A 21,689-nucleotide genomic window follows, 5' to 3' on the forward strand; every position below is an offset into this window, starting at 1 on the left:
GACAGAGCCAGCTCTCCAGCTCAAGGTCTTCCTTCCAATGTCTTCCCTTTCTCAGTGAGATTCTGCTCCGGGCACTCCTCCCAGCTCTGATAGCACAGGAGCATCACCGATGACTTCAAAGAAAGTCTTTGTTCAGAGACAAGGGGGGAATTGTGACCCACATTCCCTGATGAAAGCTGTGGAGACGGAGGCCCCAGTGGTTCCCGTGCATATCACCTATCTGTCCAATAGGGAAGCAATCTCTCCAGCTTTGACTCCTGCCAGGATTCTAGGGTTTTCAGTCTTAGGTGTGGGTATGCACTCCCTCTCTCTCCCTCCCTCCCTCTTCTATGATTCTATTTTTTTTATAAATCTTTTTTTTTTAATTTTTTTATTTTTATTTCATATGCATTGTGTTTCGCCTGCATGTATGTCTGTATGGGCTTGTTGGATTTCCCCTGGAAATGGAGCTACAGACAGTTATGAGCTGCCATGTAGGTGCTAGGTCTTGAACCTGGGTCCTTTGGAAGAGCAGCGAGTGCTCTTAACCACTGAGCCATCTCTGCAGCTTTTTCATAAATCTTTAGCTGCTTCAGGTTCCCTGATACAACCCATGTGCCAGTCTAGTGACAGATGACCAAACAGTGGCACAATGTCCCAAATCCATCAAGAATGAAGCATGAATAAAAGAATAGAACAGAATGAAGCGTGAACAAGAAAAGGGAATTCTAAAGGGACTCTAGGAGTTAGGATTCCTGGAGAAACACCATGCTGGGGATGAAAACAGCAACCCCAATATCCCTGCACCAGGAGAGGCTACCCCAGTTCCAGCAGCAGGCACACAGGTAAACCCTCATTTACACACTTATGTGGTTTTTGTTTCATCCTTTCCTTAGGTCCGGGTGCCTCTGTGCAAGGTGGACACAGAATGAGAATTTCTCTCTTCCGGTTTTGATCAAAACTAAAAACAAACTAAATTTTCCATATGAGAATCTGTATGTCATACACACATAATGTTGTTTTCCCTTTTTTTTTTTTTTTCGAGACAGGGCTTCTCTGTGTCGTTTTGGTGCCTGTCCTGGATCTCACTCTGTAGACCAGGCTGGCCTCGAACTCACAGAGATCTGCCTGGCTCTGCCTCCCGAGTGCTGGGATTAAAGGCGTGCCCACCACCGCCCGGCTTGTTTTCTCTTAATATAGGCAAATAAATGTTCAGACCCAGAGCCAAGCCCTTTGGCCAGAAGCTCTGGTGACAAGCAGATAATGCCTACAGCTGAAAATTAACTAGTGGGAACAGGGTTATTCAGCAAGACAGAAGACACCTATGCTGACCTCTGACCTCCACACAAATGCACACACATGTACACTTATACCCACATGCATACATACAAATATATATACATATCACACACACACAAAGACACAAAGAAAGAATGGATAGGGGCTTTGGTGGTGACCTTGGCTTCAAATGTCAACTCCATGGAGAATGAGGGTGGAAATAATGTGAACATGTGCGCTCATATATGAAATTCTCAAAGAACTGAAGCTAAAATTTAAAAACTATTGTCAATTCCATTTACAATATGGATAACAATAAATCCGGGTCTCAGTTTCTCTATTGTATGATTAGGCTACCAAACCTGAGGAAAATAACTGAGTTTGGATATCTGCTGAAGCAAGTTATTTATTTTGTTTTGTCCTTTTGAGACAGGGTCTTTGTGTAGCCCTGGCTACCCTGAAACTCGGTTTATAAACCAGGCTCTGTATCCTGGAACTCACAAAGATCTACCTACCTCTGCCTCCCCAGTGGTGGGATTAAAGGTGCGTGCCACCATGCCCAGATTTTCTTTTAATTGTATTGAAAGTTCTTATTGTGTGTTTGTCTCTTTTTGCCTGCACTTGTCTGTGCACCATGCTCGCAGTGCCCACAGAGGCCAGAAGAGGGCGTCTGATACCCTAAAACTGAAAGTTATAGATTGGTCCACATGATTAGTTACCCTGCTGGAGATTCCAGTATCCATCAGTTCCTGAGGGCTGAATAAGATCATCTCTAAGCTCCCCTCACAATAACATTTCAGAGTTCTTTGCTTTTCTTCTTCTTCTGAAATCTGTATTTCTGTGAAGCCTTTCCTGAACCTCCTGATGGCTCTAAAGATGTCTGGTGAGGCACTGGTGTTGTCAAACAGTCACAGATGGCATTCTGCTCACAGGGGACAGGTGGGGGAGATGCTGGTTTTTGTCACTCTCCAAGTGCCAAGATCCCTGAGGCTAAGGGAAGCCTCTCCCATAGGCCTGGTCTTTGCAGGGCCACATGCCCTTCTGACTACAGGAGCCAGTAGACTGCAAGGTACCTCGTTCTTTCCCAAAGCACAACAAAGCTTTGCACACAAGCCAGTAAACCCAGCCCTTCAGGTTGCACAGGTGCTTACCTGCCCAAAGTGATGAGCCAAAATTATGTCCACGATGTTGGTCGTCAAGCCTGAGAGCTACAAGATAAAAACTGTGTTAGGAGAGTGAGCGTATGTGAGCATTTCATGGCTGTTCACTAAAGGAAGGTGTACTTTACACATATTATCTTTCAAAAGCAAATGAAAAACACAGATCAGTATCATTTCAAAGAAATGTGAAAAAAAAAGAAAGGAAAAATGTAAGGAAAAAACTAAGTATTCTTTCCATGGTATGAGCAGAGCTTGCTTTGAAATAGGGCTGGAAGGAGTAGTGGCCATTCCTTCAAAACTCTGAGTCCTGAGACTCGTGGCCGTCTGCTGCTTCATTCCTGCCCCTATTTCTGCATCTACACTGGGTTGATGGCAGGTAGAGATCCACTTACAATTCTGCCCAAGACATGCAAGAGACAAAGAAAGAAAATTCCTTGCAGTTTTAGCCATCTGTATTTCAGGCAGTGGGAGGAATTGCTATATTTACAGAATGTTCTCACACTTTGAACATTTTCCCCCCAGTTCTTCCCATTTCAAAATGATGCATCTCATGTCTAATAAATGCAGCAATCTGTGTAAATCTGGAGACAGTCTATTTTCAGAAACATTTCCAGCTCAAACGATCTTGCCAATTCCCCTTTAAGCTTTCTTCCTGGGCTTTAGATGGAATTCCTACTGAGGACTTGGATCGGAGGTGAGGCACTGAGTTGGAGGTGGGGATGCAGAGGAGGAGGTGAGGGAGAGACATGGACATGGCTGAAAGATTAAGGAGCAAAGATGGCCTGAAATCACCCCTGGGCTGAGGGTGAGCCATAGACTACAGCTGTAAGAGGAGGAGACTCATCACCCAGCTCACGTCATGTGTTGCACTATTCCTGATGCTCAGAGCCCCAACGTGTTCTTAGATGTCACTAGGTTGTTACACATCTAAGTGCGGGGGTGCTACACTAGACAGGTGAGCGAGCACCTTTTACACCAGTCGGACTGTGAGAGAATTCCACAGCAGCTGCCACAGCGCTGTTAGTGCTCCCCAGCCAAAGCTAGGGAAGGCCATATCCCCAAATGTAAATAAGTGTGGGGAGGGACAGACAGACTGCTCAGAATCTGGTCTGGGGATAGGTAGACTGTTTATAAATAATTATAAAAGTGTACATGCTCATTATATAAAATTAGGAAAGGAGAAAACATGAAAAACTATCATTTGCAATTAATTAACAGAGAAAGATGTAACCACTACTCACAAATTACTGCCCTCTTTTCTTATGTATGTGTATGTATTTAACAAAATTAAGATCATAGTGGACGTCTATTTTGACCTAATGTCAGAATTTTCTCCTCTCCTTGAGTAGCTGAATTACAATTATTTGGATTTGGAATAGGATCTAGTTGTGCAGCCCGGCTGGCCTGCCCCTCTCAATTCCCCCTCCTTACAAGGGTTGCTTACGTGGCTGTCGCCATCCTTCCCTCGAGTGACACATTTTAGTCAGATATTTTACCACCGTGTAGAAAGTTTGTTACTTTATTATGGGTACTTAGGCTCTTTTCCCATCCACTTGACTGACGACCAATGCTTTCATGACTATGTTGAGTCTTGGACCTTTTAACTCAGGCAAATGACATCTCTCTGTAGGATTAACACATGCCACTTTTCTGAATTGTCCTGAGAATAAGACGTTTATATACATACATCCATATATATATATATATATATATATATATATATATATATATATATATATATATAATCAAAGAACAGTGTCTGGTACTCAATAAACACTATATAGGTATCAGATTTTCTACTAAAAAAATTCTCAGGGCTCCTGAGGTGGCTCACCCAATAAACTCACTTGTTGCCAAGCCTGAGAATCCCAGGCCCAAAATGGTGGATAAAGGTAATCAAATCCAGAGGGTAGTTTTCTAATAGCTACAAATCTGATATGGCCTAGATGCATACACACACACACACACACACAGCTAATAACAATAATAAAATATAATTAAATAAATGCGAAAAAAATTGTCAGAGCTGTGGAAATGGCACAGTGCTTAAAGTGGTTGCTACGTGAATGTGAGTACTACAGCAGTCCAGACACCCAGAAACCCACACAAATGCTGAGAGGGTGTTGCATCCGATCTGCAATCCTGCCATGCCACTCCCAAGCAAGCTGATGAGTAGGAACAGCTGTATCAATGAGTTCTGGGTTTGATTGAGAGACCCTGCCTCAGTGGATAAAGTGAAGCATTGATACATGTTCCCAGCATCAATCTTAGGCCTCCACATGTGCATGGACACAGTGTAGATTACAATGATGGGAGCCATAAGCCTAAGTGACCTTGACACACATGCTGCCATATTTGGGTTTCTCTCCTCTTTTCTTAGATCTAGGCCTTGTTTAAGTCTCCATAGCACCAGAACCTCTTCCCACAGATACCAGAACCTCTTCTCAGATATCAGGTGAATGAGCTGCAGTTAGGCAATTAGGCAGTTAGACAAGGGTAGATAGATAACCTTCAGAGCAACATTTCCTGCTGGCCGAACAGCCCATAATTAAGTCCCTTCCTGCTCACAACCCCCTTTGCCTACCTATATATGCCTTGAGAGAAAAATAAAATTTTGGAGCTTGATCAGACGTCCTGTTTGCTCTCATTCTTTGTGTCTCTTGTCCCTCTCATTCGCCAGCCCTCCCTTTAACACCCCCCCTCCCCCCGTTGAAGACCCCACTGGCCGGGGCACAACAATACTTATATATTATCATGAAAATGTCTCAAAACTGCTTCTTTTTCCCGGGCGGTGGGGGCACACACCTTTAATCCCAGCACTAGGGAGGCAGAGCCAGGCGGATCTCTGTGAGTTTGAGGCCAGCCTGGTCTACAGAGTGAGATCCAGGACAGACAACAAAACTACACAGAGAAACTCTGTCTTGAAAAAAACCAAAACCAAAACCAAAAAACCCTGCTTCTTTTCAACCTAAAAACAAGGAATCATTTTCAGCATAGATGAGATCCATGCAAATGGGATAATATATAATACAATGCATTTCTCTCATTTCTGTATTTTTAAAAAAGATTTATTTTAAAAAAGTTTTAGGCTGGGCAGTAGTGGCACACCCCTTTAATCCCAGTACTTGGGGGGGGGGCAGTTTGATGCCAGCCTGGTGTATACAGAGTGAGTTCCAGGACAGCCAGAGCCATCCTGTCTTAAAAAAATAAAATAAGATATTTAGATTTATTTTATTTTATCTGTATGGGTGTTTTGCCTTCATGTACATACATGCACATGTGCATGCCTGGTGCCCACAGAGGTCAGAAGAAGGTCATCAGACAGCTGAGAGCTGTGGATGCTGGGAACTGAACCTGGGTCCTCTAGAAAATCAGTTAACGTGCTTTTAGCCACTGAGCCCTCTTTTTAACTCCTAAAGATTTATTTTTTATTGTTTTTTAAAATTATGTGTACATCCATGTGTTGTGTGGATATGTGCACATGAGTGCAGGTGCCCTCAGAGCCCAGAAGAGGGCATCACATACCTGGACATGGAGTTGGAGATGATTCTGAGCCTTCCCATGTGGGTGCTGGGAATCAAACAGGTCATCAGCAAGAGCTGCAAGCACTCTTAACCGCCAAAGTATCTTTCTAAGTAAGTAAAATTATTTACTTTTATTGTGTAATTGTGTGGGCATGTGCCACACTGTGTATGCAGAGGTCAGAGAACAACTTGTGAGAGCTGGTTCTCTTCTTCTGCTACATGGGTCCCAGGGATTGAACTCAGGTCATCAACCTTGGAAGCAAGTGTATGGAGTACCTAGGGTCCCTGGGGTCTAGCTACGTCCAGCACGGGATATCTGAGGGGAAAAAAAATCTACGTACACTATGTTCTTATGTCTGTTAGTGTAGATGTAACTAACCTTCTTATTAAATAAGAAACACAGAACCAATGCAAAGAAGAAAGCCAAGAGATCAGAGCTAAGAGCCTTACCCTGCAGCTAGCCTCTTTAGCCAAGAGACCTCTCCGAAAGAGACCTACTTCCTGTGTGTTTGTCTTTATATAGTCTTTCTGTTCTGCCTTCTCATTGGTTGTAAACCCAAACACATGACTGCCTCGTCACTGCCTGTCTGTAGAGACTTCCAGGTCTTCTATGGTTGGTATTGAGATTAAAGGCGTGTGTCTCCAATGCTGGCTGTATCCTTGAACACACAGAGATCTACCTAGCTCTGTCTACCAAGTGCTGGGATTAAGGCATGCGCCACCACCGACCGCCACGCTCTTGCTATGGCTCTAATAGCTCTGACCCCCGGGCAACTTTATTTATTAACATACAATTAAAATCACATTTCAGTACAAATAAAATACCACCATATGTTAACTTTATTCCTCTAAGACAAAATTCTATCAGTAAAGCTATAGCTCCCTCCACCAGGCATTGGAGGCAGGAATAACTCTAGACACACCAAGCTATATATCCATCTACTCTATTTCTCTGGGATGAAATTCTGTTTCCATAGCTTCAGTTCCATCCAGTTCCCTAGCTCATAGTCCTGCTAACAACCAAACTCCTATGCTTCTGGCCTCATCTTCGTCCTCTGTATCCTCCTTCTCCATCTCTGCCTCTCTCTACTCCTGGCACTCTGAAAACTCTTCCAGAGATCTGCTTACCCTCCATGGAACCTCTGTTCTTCCTCTCTTCTCTCTCACCATGCCATTCTGTAGGGACAGAAAATGCCTGTCCTTTCTTTCCCTGGGCATGCAGTTCTCTGCCTCCTCAGGAATATTACTCTACCTTTCACCATGACAAGTAAAGTTCTCTTTCGTTCTCAGTCAGTTGCTCTTGGAGAGCCGCTAGGCCTCCGGTCAGGGGGATCGGCTGAGCTTCATTTGCACAAGAAACAAAGCTAGGAGTCTCCTGCCAGCTTGACTGTGCTTATGTCTCCCTCCTGCTTGACTTTGCTTACCCGACCTTACCCAGGTACTGGCTCCAGCAGGGAAGTTACCCAGAAGTTCAGCAGGTCTGAAAATATTTGGTCATGCAGGAATTTTATAGTAGAAGACAGCTGGAATATTAAAGGCTGGATAGCACCAAATATTCATAATAAATGGCTTGCCTCTTGACAGGACCCTTGGCCGGTCAAGGTACAGCTTTAATCCACAGCTGAATCTCTATAATACATTCTTGCGGCCCACAAGACAAGTGCTTGTGCCTACTGAGCCATCTCCCTGGCCCCCCTTGACTTTTTTTTTTTTAATTCATTTAGCTCAGTGATTGCTTATATTAATAAAGTCAATAGCATGCCTTTCCGTTTCCTCTCTCCTTTGATATATCTTCAGGGTTAATTAAATTTCTTCCTTTTTCAGATAGCAAACATCAACAATCATTCATTCATTCATTTTATTCATCAAGAAAGGAAAACTGCAGTCCATAGACAGAAGATATTCGAGGAGCAAATTATTTATTTACTTATTTGTTTGTTTGTTTTGAGACAGGGTTTCTCTGTGTAGCTTTGGAGCCTGTCCTGGAACTTGCTCCATAGACCAGGCCTGCCTGGAACTCACAAAGATCCACCTGCCTCTGCCTCCCCATTGCTGGGATTAAAGGTGTTTGTCACCATCGCCTGGCAGGTACAAATTATCTGTTTGTTTGTTTGCTTATTTAATTTGAGACAGAGTTTCTCTGTTTAGCCCTGGCTGTCCTGATGAGGTTCATATATTTCCAGGGTTGATTCTGTTAGCCAGCCTGACTGTACTGAGGAATGCCTAGGAAGCCAAGCCGGTGCCCACGCCTGTGACCCCAGCCCTCTGAGGCAGTGGTAGGAGAACTGCTGCTATTTCAAGGCCACACTGCTTCGCCTGACGGTTGGTTCCAGGTGAGCCAGGCCTGCAATGAAGTCCTGTTTCACCACATAACAACAAACGCAGATACTTAGGTACGAGTGATGAACGTTGGCTCCAGCAAGGGCCCTTCCTGCCAGGCCTGAGGACCAGAGTTCAAGCCCTAGAACCTCCATGGTGAAAGGAGAGAATCAACTTGTGCAAGTTGTTCTGTGGCCTCTACAGGAGCATCAAGGCACACATGCACCCACACTTACACACACACATACAAAACGACAACAAAAATAAAATCACTTGCCTAGCACTTCTACCAGGATCTGGCTCAGTGGATCAAAGTGTTAGCTACTTAAGCCTGATGACCTGAGTTAATCCCCAGAACCCAGGGAACCCCTGTAAAAAAGCCAGATGGCCTGGAGTAAGCTGCTCAGTAGCAGAAACAAGAGAGACTGTTTTAGCGAGGAAGAAGGCAAAACGGACTCCCTAAAGTTGTCCTCTGACCTCCATCCAGAGGCACACCAGTTGTTTTAGGACCTGGGCATGGTAGTGCAGACCTGTAACGCCAGAATCTGGGAGCTGATGGCAGGAGAATCAGAGGCTCGAGGGCATCATCCTCAGCTACAATAGGGAGTTCAAAGCCAGCCTGGGATATGTCATGGCCTATCTCAAAATAAAGCAACAAGTGACTGGGTAAGAAGACTCATACCTGCAACCCCAGCACTTGGGAGGCTGAGTCAGGAGGAATGCCACAAGTTCGCTGATAGTCTGGGCTACAGAGTAAGATCCTGTCTAAAACGACCACAAACGAAGAGCCCATTCAATAAAAATAAATACCTAAACTACACACAGTAAAGAGGATGCTTAGACAATCACTAAGGCACATCTTTCAGTATATAGCTGATGGGCTTTCCCAAACCACCGGACCCTGGGTTTCTGACCTGGCGAATGGATTAGTTTCCTGGACTCATAATGCCCTGGTATTTATTATTAGAAGGCAGTACAATGTAGGGAGAGAAATCAGGCCACGGGGGAGGGTGGGGTGGGGGGAGTGGGTGGAGTCTGTACTGCCTCTTCTCCAGTGCCCAGATGTCAACTGCTTCATTATGCCATCGCCTCTCGGCCCCAACAGATTGAAATGTCTGAAACTGTGGGTCAAAAAAGATCTTGCCTCTGTTGTTCTCTTGGGTAAATTTGGTCCCAGCTACACAAATCTAAGTAATACATGTATCTAGCAAAAGACTTATATGTAGAACATCTTTTAATAAGAGATACATGGTGATGGGTAAAAGACATTTATAACAGAGTAGTCACCAAAGGCCGGGGGCTGGGAAGATGGCTGTGTGGAACTGTACACACATGGTGCACAGATATACATGCAGGCAAAACATGAAATAATAAAATAAAAATAAGTACACAAAAAAGTACATACAATAAAAATAAATAAAACTTTACGACAAGTTAAAAAGCCAAGCTATTTTTATGAAGGAACAAGAGAAGTCTAGTTTGGTGACCTGGGCCTGAAACCCAAGCTTCTTAGGAGACTCAAGGGTCACAAGATCATGGCTAGTCTGAGCAATTTAGTGAGATCCTGTCTCAGGGTAAAAATGAGAGCTGGGGTGTGAGTTCAGTGATGAAATGGTACCCTAGTATACATACATGAGACCATGGGTTGAATCTCTAGTACCACTGACAGGTGGGGGAGGAAGACGGGATAAGGGGAAGAGGACAAGAAGGAAGAAGAGGAGAGGAGGAGGACCAGAAAATGAACAGATGGACACCGTCATTTAGTACTTACTTTGGAAGCTGCCCAATCAATCCAGCCTTTAGCACACGGGTCAACGTTAATGAGCACAAGACCTTCTACCAGCTCTGGATGATTGAGCTGAGAGAGAGACAGAGACAACTGTGTGAGACTCCCACTCCCGCTCTCTTAAAGCAGTCGACATGGTCAGCAGGTTTGTGCTAAATCTCACTGCCTCTGTCTGGAAGGAAGACTGCAGAGAGGTGCTCTGGAGCACCTACAGACAATAATAGCTCTGGAAATCTGACCCAGCACCTGGAAACCAGTCTCTCAAAATGCTGTCAAGATATCTTCCCTTGCATGGGGCTTAGGGAAGACCCGAGTTCTGTTGCTCCAGCAGAGGACAGCATGCTGCAGTGGTTCAACTCCTAGGGGGACTTCCTTAGGAACAAGTGTGCTAAAACACTTGCCATAGGGGCTTCTGTGGGCTGCTGTGTCCAACACAGGCTCCTGAAAGGTTTTTCCTGAAGCCACTGAATAGGCAGTGCCACCCTCAAAACCACGTTCCTGGGATCCAGGAGGAACGTCCCAGCAAGAGTCCTTCCTTCCACAGGGTTTGGTAGGAAAGTGAAGTCCCATTGTTTGTCACATTATGGTGTCAGTTCTTCTCAAGCTCACTTTTCATGGCTTTAACAATCCCCCCAGAAGCCGCATCTGGGTCTCTACAGTGTCCTGTCCTCATGTGTGGATTTTCAGATCCTCTACACACAAAGCAAGCCTTGACACACACATGTGGCTTGAACAGCTGGAACTTACAAAGCCAACACAAGCAGGCACCTGGCTGGGACCCCCCCACTCTCTGCCTCAGGAGTTGAGACTAATCCTTCCTGTACTTACCGCGAATCGGCTGAGGATGTAGGCTCCTGCTCCCACTCCAATACCAATGATGCTCTTCACACTGAACAAGGCAGACGGACAATTGACAGTGTTTACTGGCGTCTTTGTATAATGGAAGGAATACAAGCCGGGGGGCATAGCCAGGCTCACACTTAGGAGCGGTGGGAACTTGGGTAAGCTTTTTGTTTGTAGTCTCAAGCGTTAGTACCCTCCTTATTTGACAAAAACACTTTTCCCCTCCTTCCTCTCTCCTCCCTCTCCTTTCTTTTTCTTTTTCTCTTTCACAACCCCACCCGCTGAGGATTGAACCTAGGACCTCATGGTTACAATTCCCAGCAGCCATACTACCTACTTTAAAATTTGCCTTTACGGGTAAATGAACAATGCCTGAAATCTGGAATTCATCTTCATTGTCCCACTACCTCAAATCCATCAGCAAATTCTGTCAAATCTACCTGGGAATGTTGCCATCAGTTACCACCCACTTTAGTCCATCCCATGTTTTCTTTGTGTTGAAGGTGCTAACGATCAACCTCAGAGCTCAGTGCTTGCACTATCACTGAGCTACACCTCCAGTCCCGCTTTGTTTAAGGCATTTTATGGCGACCGTTTAGAAAGCAGCTGATGTCCTAACTAACTCATCTTTTGCTCACTAAATTACATTTGCAAGAGACTGACACAAAAGGAAGACTGAAAACAGAAGACTAGGGGGTGGGGGAGGTAGCTCAGCGGCACAGCACCTGTTGGTAGGAGTGGAAGCCTGGGTTTGATTTGCAACAATGAGGAGCGCCGAATGGAAGACTGGAGTTGGGACTCACCTTAAGTGTATAAGAATTCGAGGCAGCATTTTGGCTAGCTCATCCATGGTGGGGTACTGATACCTGAAACCCAGAAGGACACCTTCTGAATTAGAAAGCACCCACAGTTCCCAGTCACTAGGAGACCTTGACCAGTCCAGCAGTCTTAGAGAAACAGGGTTTTTGTTTGTTTGTTTTGTTGTTGTTGTTTTTGTTTATTTGTTTGTTTTGGTTTTGGTTTTTTTGAGGCAGGGTTTCTCTGTGTAGCTTTGCGCCTTTCTTGGAACTCGTTTTGGAGACCAGACTGGCCTCGAACTCACAGAGATCTGCCTTCCTCTGCCTCCTGAGTGCTGGGATTAAAGGCATGCACCACCACTGCCCGGCTTGTTTTTTTTTTTTTTTTTTTTTTTTTTTTAAACCAAAGGCTCAAAGGATGTGATGTGGTGCCTAGAAACAACTGTGGCCTGCTCCATAATCCTCCATGACTGCCCTGTGAGGAAGGGAGTAAAAGTCCACACTCTTTATGACAGAGGAAGCTATAGGAAGAGAACTGGTTAGATGGCCCACTATGTGCAATTTCCAAACCCTTAACATTCGCTCCCAGGCTCAGGAATGTTCAGCAGCAAGAGTCAACTCAGGAAGTAGCTCGCAGTCTGCCAATCATATTTAGGCAGTTAAATATAACAGGAAACACAGTTTCCTAGGCCTATGCTCCATTATAAAACTTGGGTTCCTCAGAATAAATGTCATTTATTTCACTTAGGATAATACATATTGTACTAGAGTAAGTGTGTGTATGTGTATGTGTGTATGTATATAGTAAATGGGCTCCTATAGAAGGAGGCAGGATGGGCTCTATAACTAACAGGGAGCTCAGAGTGTATGTGGTAAACACTATAAGGGATAGAGGGTTCTCAAAACTATTTATGCACAAGTCAGGAAAAATCTTGATGGATATCACCTGGGCGAATGACAACCTGTCTTTGAGAGACACAACAGCTTGGAAAGGTCAACTAAGATTCTATAACAAGACTTCTTGGGTTGGAATCCCAGCTCAGCTATTTATTTGTACACTGACACAGACCCTCTAGGGTTCTGTGGATCAAGGGCGCTAACAACAAGCATTTAAACAACAAGAGCCTGGCTTCTATGCAGGTGCAGACTCTCCATTATCTTTGGAATGTTTAAGCTCCAGAAGTCACTAGGAAATGAAGCACACACAAGAGGGGAAGGTCTCCCTCCTCCCTCCAAAGCACTCACTGGCACCCTGCCCAGGGGGCACTTGGGAGTCTGTGACGCTGACATGCAGAGCTAGTTTAGGATGATGTTGAGTGCCAAGGCCAGTCAGATGGTGCCCTTGCCTGTCAAGATGGCTCCAGGGTAAATGGTTCCCCAGGTGTCCAAAATCCATCTCTAGGTGGGAACTCAGATGGAAAGGAACTCCCAGACTGGCAAGCTCGAAGGCTGAACTGGGTTCAGCCTATGTGTTGGGCACTTTAGGAAGAGACACATGTGACAAATGTAAAACAAAGGAGTCAGGGGACAGATCAGAGTCCGTGAGAAGTGGGTGTTCCAGACACATTCTGCCTTGGGACTATAGGCACACAGGTGCTGGCCAGGAAGAGGCATTCCTCTCTCTGTGAAAACACACAACAGTCCTCAACACACTTACACACAGGCTTCTGAGACCAGGGGCAGCAAGACAGGCAAGCAGCACCACCTGTAAGTGTGATACCGTCACAGGGAGGGAAACATACCAAGGCCCCCACAACCGGTTCACCCGTTGGTTCTTTGGCCTGCATGCCTCCCAGAGATCTTCCCTAGGGCCTTACCCTGTTGGGAAGGAAGGTGCCCCTTCTTGCTGGCCTGGGGCGTCCACGTGGCAGACAGCAAAGTGCTGGGTGATCTCCTGCATATCCTCGAAGTTGAAGAAGGTATTGAAACAGGATTTATCTATGAGATGAGAACAGCTGTGGATCACAAGTTCTCCAGCTCTCCCCAGTTCTCCTCTGCCCAGCAGTGCCAGGCCACTCTCCTCTCACTCCCTTCTCAGCAGCGGTCCACTTGAGCCAGGGCTCTGCACAAAGCCTGTGACTCGAGCTCTCAAGGAGACCGCACAGGAGGCCCCTCAGTGCCTGGAGAACAGCTGCTTCCCAACTCTAGCAGTGGGTTCAGAGTAGGAACCACCTTGCGGAGGTTGGCTGGGTTTCCTGGTGGTGCACAAGTCATCTTCTACCTCAGTGCTGTCTCCATGCACCTTCTTCCTCTCCCTGATGAGGAGACCCTGACCTTCCCCTGACCCTGGCTAGAGGACATCCTCAGCTGCTGGTCATCACATGGGGCTTTGTCAGAACTGCTATGTGCAAGGAGGAGATGCTGCTTCATTTTTACCCTCGTAGTGTAGGGCCCTCATCACTTCTCATGCTAAAGATCAGCCCTGGGCTCTCAACTCAGCACTCAGAGCCAGAACAGCATGAAGGCTACAGGTTTGGAGGGTCTGGCCCCATGGCTAGAGCCTAATTCTTTCTATACTGTTCATTGAGTAGCCACTTCTGAAATGCTTAGTGGATTTGGTATGGATTTCAGCTTTGGAAATATTTGTAGATGTGTAATGAGACATCTTGGGGATTGGCCGAAAGATTAGCATGAAATAAACTTAGTTTTACATATACCTCATACTCATAGCCTGAAGTAATTTTTAAGATCATTGCTGTTTGGGGGACGTGGGGACTGACCCGGAATATGCACACACATTAAGCATCTGTAGTGCTGCTGGCTCTTTGTTGTGTCTAGGTGTTCTCTGTCAGCACTCAATTCAAATTTATAGCATTTTAGATTCTGAATTTTTAGGTTAAGGGCAGCTCAACCTATACCAGGTAGAAAAGTCTGTAGGAATAAGATTTTTACTACTGAATTCAAAACCCTTAAACTCTGGAATTTTCTAACCTGGGATATGAATAAAAAGAAATCAGATTTCAAGGCTGGGCATGATGGTGTACGCCTTTAATTTCAGCACAGTCAGGCGGATCTCTGTGAATTCAAAGCCAGCCTGATCTACATAGTGAGCTCCAGGACAGCCAGGATTATGTAGAGAGATGCTGTTTCTTTCTATTTATATATGACCTCAGTTCTAATTTCTTACTCAGTTTATCAGATAATCTATCCTTTAGAAGACATGACACAAATGTAAAATGTAATTTCAGTTCCTTCAACATACTTGACCCTGTTCATTCCCCCGGAATGTTAACCTGCCATTAATTTGAAAAGGTGTTAAGACAGAGGAGGGATGTATCTGTCTTACTAGAATGCTATTATCGTGTTCTTTAATACAAAGATTATACATGTAAAGAGGGAAACCTGTTTGGGGCTGAAGAGATGGCTCAGTGGTTAGGAGCACTTATTGCTCTCGCAAAGGACCTGGGTTCAACTCCAGCATCCATATGATGGTTCACAATTACCTGTAACTCCAGTTCTGGAGGATCCAACATCCTCTTCTGGCCTCCACAGGTACTGCATGAATGTAGTGCACATGTATACACACAGGCAAACACTCAGACACATGAAACAAAAGTAAATATTTTCTTTAAAAAGGGAAACGTGCAAAATCAAATACATACGGTTAAGCCCGATGTCATGGTACGTCAGGATTACTGGTTTATTTCCTTTCAGGGAGCCCCTTATGGTGACGTGGACTATACCATGGAGTGTTTCTATGTCATGTTCCTGTAACAAGACAGTGTGAGGTCTTAGAAAGGCTTCATGAACTATAAGCCCACCAGAGAGATGCTGTTACACATAGTATTCCTACTTTGTAATTCTTCTATCTAGATAGACAATAGAGAAACAAATACATAGGAAAAAGACCCACTTTACATCTGAAAAGCTCACTTTATGAGTCCAGGAAATATTTGCTGGGAATAAATTTGCAGTTGGCTGTGGGAAGGAGATCAGCAAGTTGGAAAAGGAGCCAGGAAAGACCTGGGAGTTCAGTTAAGGAAACAGAAACATCAAATTCCTTCTGAGTAAAAAAATCAGGTTTCAAAGCCTCTCAACGCGTGTCTTCTGCAGATTCTTCCAGTGGAGTGCAAATTTACTGTTCGAACCCAGCTGCTGCTCCGTGCCGCAATCCTCTTTCACAGATGCTGGCAGGCACCATAATGGGACACTGTGAGTCCTTAGCTAAGAGACAGGATTTTACACCTGGCAAGGGAGTTCACATCAAAGGGGGCATCGGCATCACACATACATCCTGTTCCCCACGGTTGCTACATGACTGCACATGCGCTGTCCAGTAGCCAAGCAAGAGGCTTAGTCATCCCTTATGTCCAGGTAATCCATGTGCTGCGTGATCACGAAGTCTATGCTATGTGAGCCCATAGGTGCATGTGGGGCGGGGCATGGCGGGGGGGGGGGGGTTCCATAAAAAGCAGGTCACAGACTCCTCCCCCCTCCTTCCTTTTTTCCCCTCTTTCTCTCCCAGCACCGTCTTCCATAGGCCTAAGCACATTTCCCTCTGTTCCTTCTCTTGATAAACTCTAATAGTGGGTTTTGTTGTACCTCGTGGCTTTCCTCACATGCTAAGACATCCTGGACTGCTCCTGGTTTAAGGTGTGCTGGGCAGTTTGTCCTATATATCCCGTAAGACAGGAACCAAAGCGAAACTAAGTTGAGAAGCAGTCAGAGTAGAGCTCAGCTCAGGGAACTGAGCGAAGCCAGAAAGGTTTGCAATCGTGTGGTATTGTGTTCCCCCAAATATTGTGCACCCTAATAAACTTATCTGGGGTCAGAGACAGAGCAGCCACAATATTAAACATAAAGGGTAGGCAGTGGTAGCACACGCCTTTAATCCTAGCATTCCAGAGGCAGAAATCCATGTGTTCAAGGATACAGACAGGCAAGGTGACTCATCATGCCTTTAATCCCAGGGAGTGATGGTAGAAAGCAGAAAGGTATATAAGGCGTGAGGACCAGAAACTAGAGCTGGTTAAGCTTTCAGGCTTCTAGCAGCACAGTTCAGCTGAGACCCATTCTGGATGAGGACTCAGAGGCCTCCAGTTTGAGGAAACAAGACCAGCTGAGGATCCGGCTGTGGCTTGTTCTGTCTCTCTGATCTACCAGCATTGACTCCAATACCTGGTCTCAGGTTTGATTTTATTAATAAGACCTTTTAAGATCCCTGCAACACAATTGGTAGTGTTGAGGTGCCTGCAGCACAGAGAATGTTGGATGGGGAGGAAGAGGGGGCAGAACGCTGAGGTCTATTCTAGTCTTTTCCAACTTTAACATTTCCCCAAATAAACAATATGATTAGTTAATGAGTCGGTGAGATTGCTGACGTCTGCACCTGTCAGTTTCACGTCAGGTAGGATGAGATTTAAAATTCAAAACCCACTGTGCTCAGTGGTGAATGCCTTTAATGACAGAACCCAGGAGCTGCAGGCAGGAGAACCAGAAGTTCAAAGTCGTCCTTGGCTATGCCAGGAGTTCACCTGCATTAGAGAACCTATCTTAAAACAAAACCAAACCGACAAAGGGCTTCCGACATAACGCCTTCTCGACAGTGAGCTGCGTCTCTGCTGAGGACGCAGAAGAACCGTCAAGCTGATGGGATATTACTACGCCTCCACAGTACGGGCCAGTGAGATGGCTCAGCACTTGCTGCCGAGCCTGACAACTTGATTTCCATCCCCACATGGTAGAAGCAAAGAAACAGCTCCTTCAAGATATCCCCTGGTTTCTACATGAGTGCTGTGTGCCCCTCAAATAAACAGATAACTCTGTAGCCCAGGATGCTACTCATGACAATCCTCCTGCGCCCGCCTCCCACATGCTCAGAGTACAGATGTGAGCGTACACATGGCTTCGTGGTCTGTTTTTTATTTATTTATTTATTTATTTATTTATTTATTTATTTATTTATTTATTTATTAAGTATACAGAAGAGGGCGCCAGATCTCATTACAGATGGTTGTGAGCCACCATGTGGTTGCTGGGAATTGAACTCAGGACCTCTGGAAGAGCAGTCGGTGCTCTTAACCTCTGAGCCATCTCTCCAGCCCATCTTTTTTTTTTTTTTTTTTTTTTTTTTATGTTTTGCTTTTGTTTTCTGAGATAGTCTTGCTAGGCAGTTCAGGCTGGTCTCAAACTCAGCATCAATAACCTCAGCCCCCAAGTGCTGGGATTACAGCTGTTCACCACCCTGTGGGACAGCAGTGTATCAAACCCTCGACCCCCGGCTGCAGTAGACAGATAAGGTCAGGCATGAGGGCGAGATACTGCGGCTGCTTCCTGCTGCTGCTTTCTTCTGTTAAATGCCATTTGATGGTTTAAATGATGGAAGAGACGTGGAGTTGAATGAGATGTGAACTGGCTTAGAAAGAAAGCACAGGGTTTGGGAAGGAGGACCAGAAAGAAATCAACTATTGCTGCGTGAGCATTTTTCTCATGATGATGGAGGACAGAGAATTAAAAAGGGAAGGGACGGGAAAGGGGAGGGGGACACGTTGGGGGTGCATTGGAGTGGGAAGGAAGAGTTTGGGGGTAGATATGATCAAGATATATTGCTTGAACATATGAAATTGCCAAGGAATAAATAAAAATATACTCTATTTAAAAATGTAAGCCTGACTCAGAAAGACAAAAAAAAAAAAAAAAAAAAGGAAAAGAAAGAAAGAAAGAAAGAAAGGAAGTAAGAAACCACAGCTGAGCAGACGGAACAGTTGAAAGCAGCAGAGAGAGCATAAAGGATGCACAGCGGCAGGGTAACCAGCCCAGCAAGGGCCCCGCTCGCTCTTCATCGCAGCAGTGTGTGGTGCGGAGAGGGAGCAGAGGCCACGTGCAAACAGCCAGTCAGTCACCCCCGGTGAGGAGCAGCAGCTTCACCAGAGGGCAGGCCTGCAGTTTTTATGTCTTAAAACCAGTGGGGCTGGGGGCTAGAGAGAGCCCCGTGGTTAAGAGCACTTGCTGCTCTTGAAGAGGACCCAGATTCGGTTCCCAGAACCTACCTTGGCAGCTCACAGCTGTTGTTGTAACCCTAGTTCCAGAAGATCTGATGTGCTGGTCTCCTCTCCCTGGGTGTCAGACATGCGCACAATACACAAATACACAGGCAAAACCTTCATACACGTAAAAGTAAACAGAAGCTTTTCAAAAATCCGGTGGGGGAATTTGGTGTTGTAGTTTCAGCTGCTCCTGTGTGGCAAGCTAACACTAAGAAATCCATTTTCACACACACACACACACACACACACACACACACACACACACACACACACACACCAGAGAACCACACCAAGGCACTATCTTGAGAAAGGTGTCCTTGGTTGAGACTGAACACTGACACAGTGTCTGAAATCACCTGTCATGTGGTTTCAGGCCTGCATGCTGAGAATTTCAAAGCTCAAGTTCAGGAAAGCATTTGATTTGCATAGCCATCTTCCTGTTGGATGAGATACGGAGGCACTGTGACAGGCCTGTTCTCCAACACACTCAAAGAGCTTCCTTTGCTTAGATATTAGCCATCCCATGGTATGCAGGGTTGGGGAGGAGGGAAAGAGGCATCTCTGTCGTGAGACTCTTCCTGGCCCACAGATTGAAAAGCTAAGTGCGACGACCATCAGGGCTCCTGGTGTGCACAGGAAGGAAGTTCTAGGATGGAGGCATCCATCAGACATCTGGCCTTTGATTGGTTCAGGCCTAGCCCTATTGGGATGGTAGGCAAGCCAAGAGACCAAATATCAACAGACCACCATTCCCAATCCCACCACGGGTGTTAGAATCCTGCCTTTACCCCAGCTACACATGCGCAGTTCAGGGATTCTGCCTTCACTCCAGCTACACATGCGCAGTTCAGGGAGACCACCACTCCCAATCCCACCACGGGTGTTAGAATTCTGCCTTTACTCCAGCTACACATGCGCAGTTCAGGGTCCAGTGTCTTACGTCATCAGTGTGTGCTGGCGACGACGTGTGCATGGCCTGGTCATGCAGTCAGCACACGGGTGTTGTAGTTCTTTACTGGGAGCCCTTAAAAGCCGGACACAGACCCCACCCTCTCTCTGCTCTGCTCTGCTCTCCCCCCACCCCACCGTCTTTCCCTTGCTTTCCGCACGCACGTGCTCCTTCCCAGGCCTGGTTTTCTTGTACCCCACCCCTCTTCCTCCTAATAAAGCTTTCTGGGGGGTTGGGGATTTAGCTCAGTGGTAGAGCGCTTGCCTAGCAAGTCCAAGGGCCTAGGTTCGGTCCTCAGCTCCGAAAGGAAAAAAAAAAAATCTTTCTGTAACTAGGTAGTTGTGGCCATGGCTGTGACCTTTCCACACAGTAACCAGCTCCACCACCAGCGTCTTACCGTTCTTTCAACAGGCTGTGACATTCGTGGACACAGAAGGCACAGACTCTTCCTGTCCCTTTTCTTTGCCTTCACTGTTAGTATAACTTTTATTTCTAGAAAGCTTTTTTGTTTTTGTTTTCTTCTTATGATTGTCTTACTTTTTTGTGCCTCTAAGCATCCATATTTTCTCTCTCTCCTTCCCTCCCTCTCTCTCCTCTGTCTGTCTGTCTGTCTCTGACAGAGCCTGAACTTATAAAGACTCTCCTGCTTCAGTCTCCAGAATGCTGGCAGTATAAAGCCTCCTGAGCCATCATGCCTGGCTCATTTCTTCTCTTCTCTTCTCTTATCTGACCTAGCTTTTTCCTCATTGTCCCTTTGTTACGAGCTGCAGGATTATAGGAAGAATTCAGCTGAATTATGTTAAAGCTATACCTGGAAAAATCAAGGCATTCTTCCAGAGGATTAAGCCAAATCTCAAGGGGTATTTGGTGTTATTTTGTTTAATATATCAGCTGTTTCCTGCTATGAATTTCATATGCACTCATAACTTTCCGAAGAACTTTTTGTTTTGTTTTGTTTTTCGTTTTTTTGAGACAGGGTTTCTCTGTAGTTTTGGTGCCTGTCCTAGATCTCGCTCTGTAGACCAGGCTGGCCTCGAACTCACAGAGATCTGCCTGGCTCTGCCTCCCAAGTGCTGGGATTAAAAATGAACGCCACTGCTGCCTGGCTTTCCAAGAACTTTTAACAGTGTATTTCACCTGAAATTCTTTTCAAGCATCCTAGGCCTAAGAGACTGGCGAATTTAGGTGCATAGCTTTGGTTCTTGTGCCAGTATATGGCAGCATAGAAAAATAGAGACAGTTTTATTTTAATGACTTATAGACTCTTTTACCTAACCACCTGTGAGAGTGTAGTTTGAGCATATGGATGAAATACAGAAATAAACACAAGGGCTGGTTTTCTTACTGAGCCTTTGCATTTATTTCCTTATTTGGTTCATGTGCACATATATAGATGTACACATATGTGAACTTGCATATAGTCAAGTACACACATTACATATAAATATGCAAAAAAGAAAAAAGAGCTTTATGAGTCAAGTAAAGGTCACTCTAAACAGGTCACTGCAAGCTGTTTTCTGGCCAACACACAAGTACCATGGCATGTGCACACATACACACATGTGCAATTTTCTAATTTTAAAAAAGATATGACCAAAGCATTCAAGAAATGATGCATGATCAAGAGACATGGTATGGATGTTCATGGATTAGAAAGGGCTGAGGTAGAAACTAAGAGAGCAGAAACCTTCAGAGGACACAAAGGAATATGACACCAGGGGAGAAAGGAGGGTGGTTTCAATAACAGAGCACAGAAAGGATTCATTTCATAAGAGAAATACTTGAACAAGTGAGAACTGAGGAAGACTCATTCCAACTCACGTCTAACTCAGTAACACAGCAAATCTCGCTAAAAACACATATAATATCCAAACCAGCCAAGAAAACAACCAGCAAAATAATAGGAATCAGCAAACCCACCAATAATGGCCCAAGTATAAGTCACCCTAATTCTCCAAAACAAGATGAGCTTTCTGGATTCAAAACAAGATCCAAGCCGGGCAGTGGTGGCACACTCCTTTACTCCCAGCACTTGGGAGGCAGAGGCAGTTGGATCTCTGAGTTTGAG

At 45.3% G+C, this 21,689-nt stretch overlaps 1 protein-coding gene across 1 annotated transcript in view; it reads right to left on the minus strand.

Annotated features, from left to right (window-relative positions):
• The window catches only part of LOC114681832 (protein NDRG3-like), a 36,321-nt gene that overhangs the window by 12,153 nt on the left and 2,479 nt on the right, over positions 1-21,689 (minus strand). The window contains exons 2-7 of the mRNA XM_028855555.2: positions 15,289-15,394; positions 13,504-13,624; positions 11,693-11,755; positions 10,875-10,935; positions 10,032-10,118; positions 2,409-2,465 (exon numbers count right to left, since the gene is read on the minus strand). Of these exons, the coding sequence (XP_028711388.2) occupies positions 2,409-2,465; positions 10,032-10,118; positions 10,875-10,935; positions 11,693-11,755; positions 13,504-13,624; positions 15,289-15,394 (495 nt within the window). The remainder of the gene's footprint in view (positions 1-2,408; positions 2,466-10,031; positions 10,119-10,874; positions 10,936-11,692; positions 11,756-13,503; positions 13,625-15,288; positions 15,395-21,689) is intronic.

This window comes from Peromyscus leucopus, chromosome 4 (genome assembly GCF_004664715.2).
Source record: "Peromyscus leucopus breed LL Stock chromosome 4, UCI_PerLeu_2.1, whole genome shotgun sequence".
NCBI classification, from domain to species: Eukaryota; Metazoa; Chordata; class Mammalia; order Rodentia; family Cricetidae; genus Peromyscus; species Peromyscus leucopus.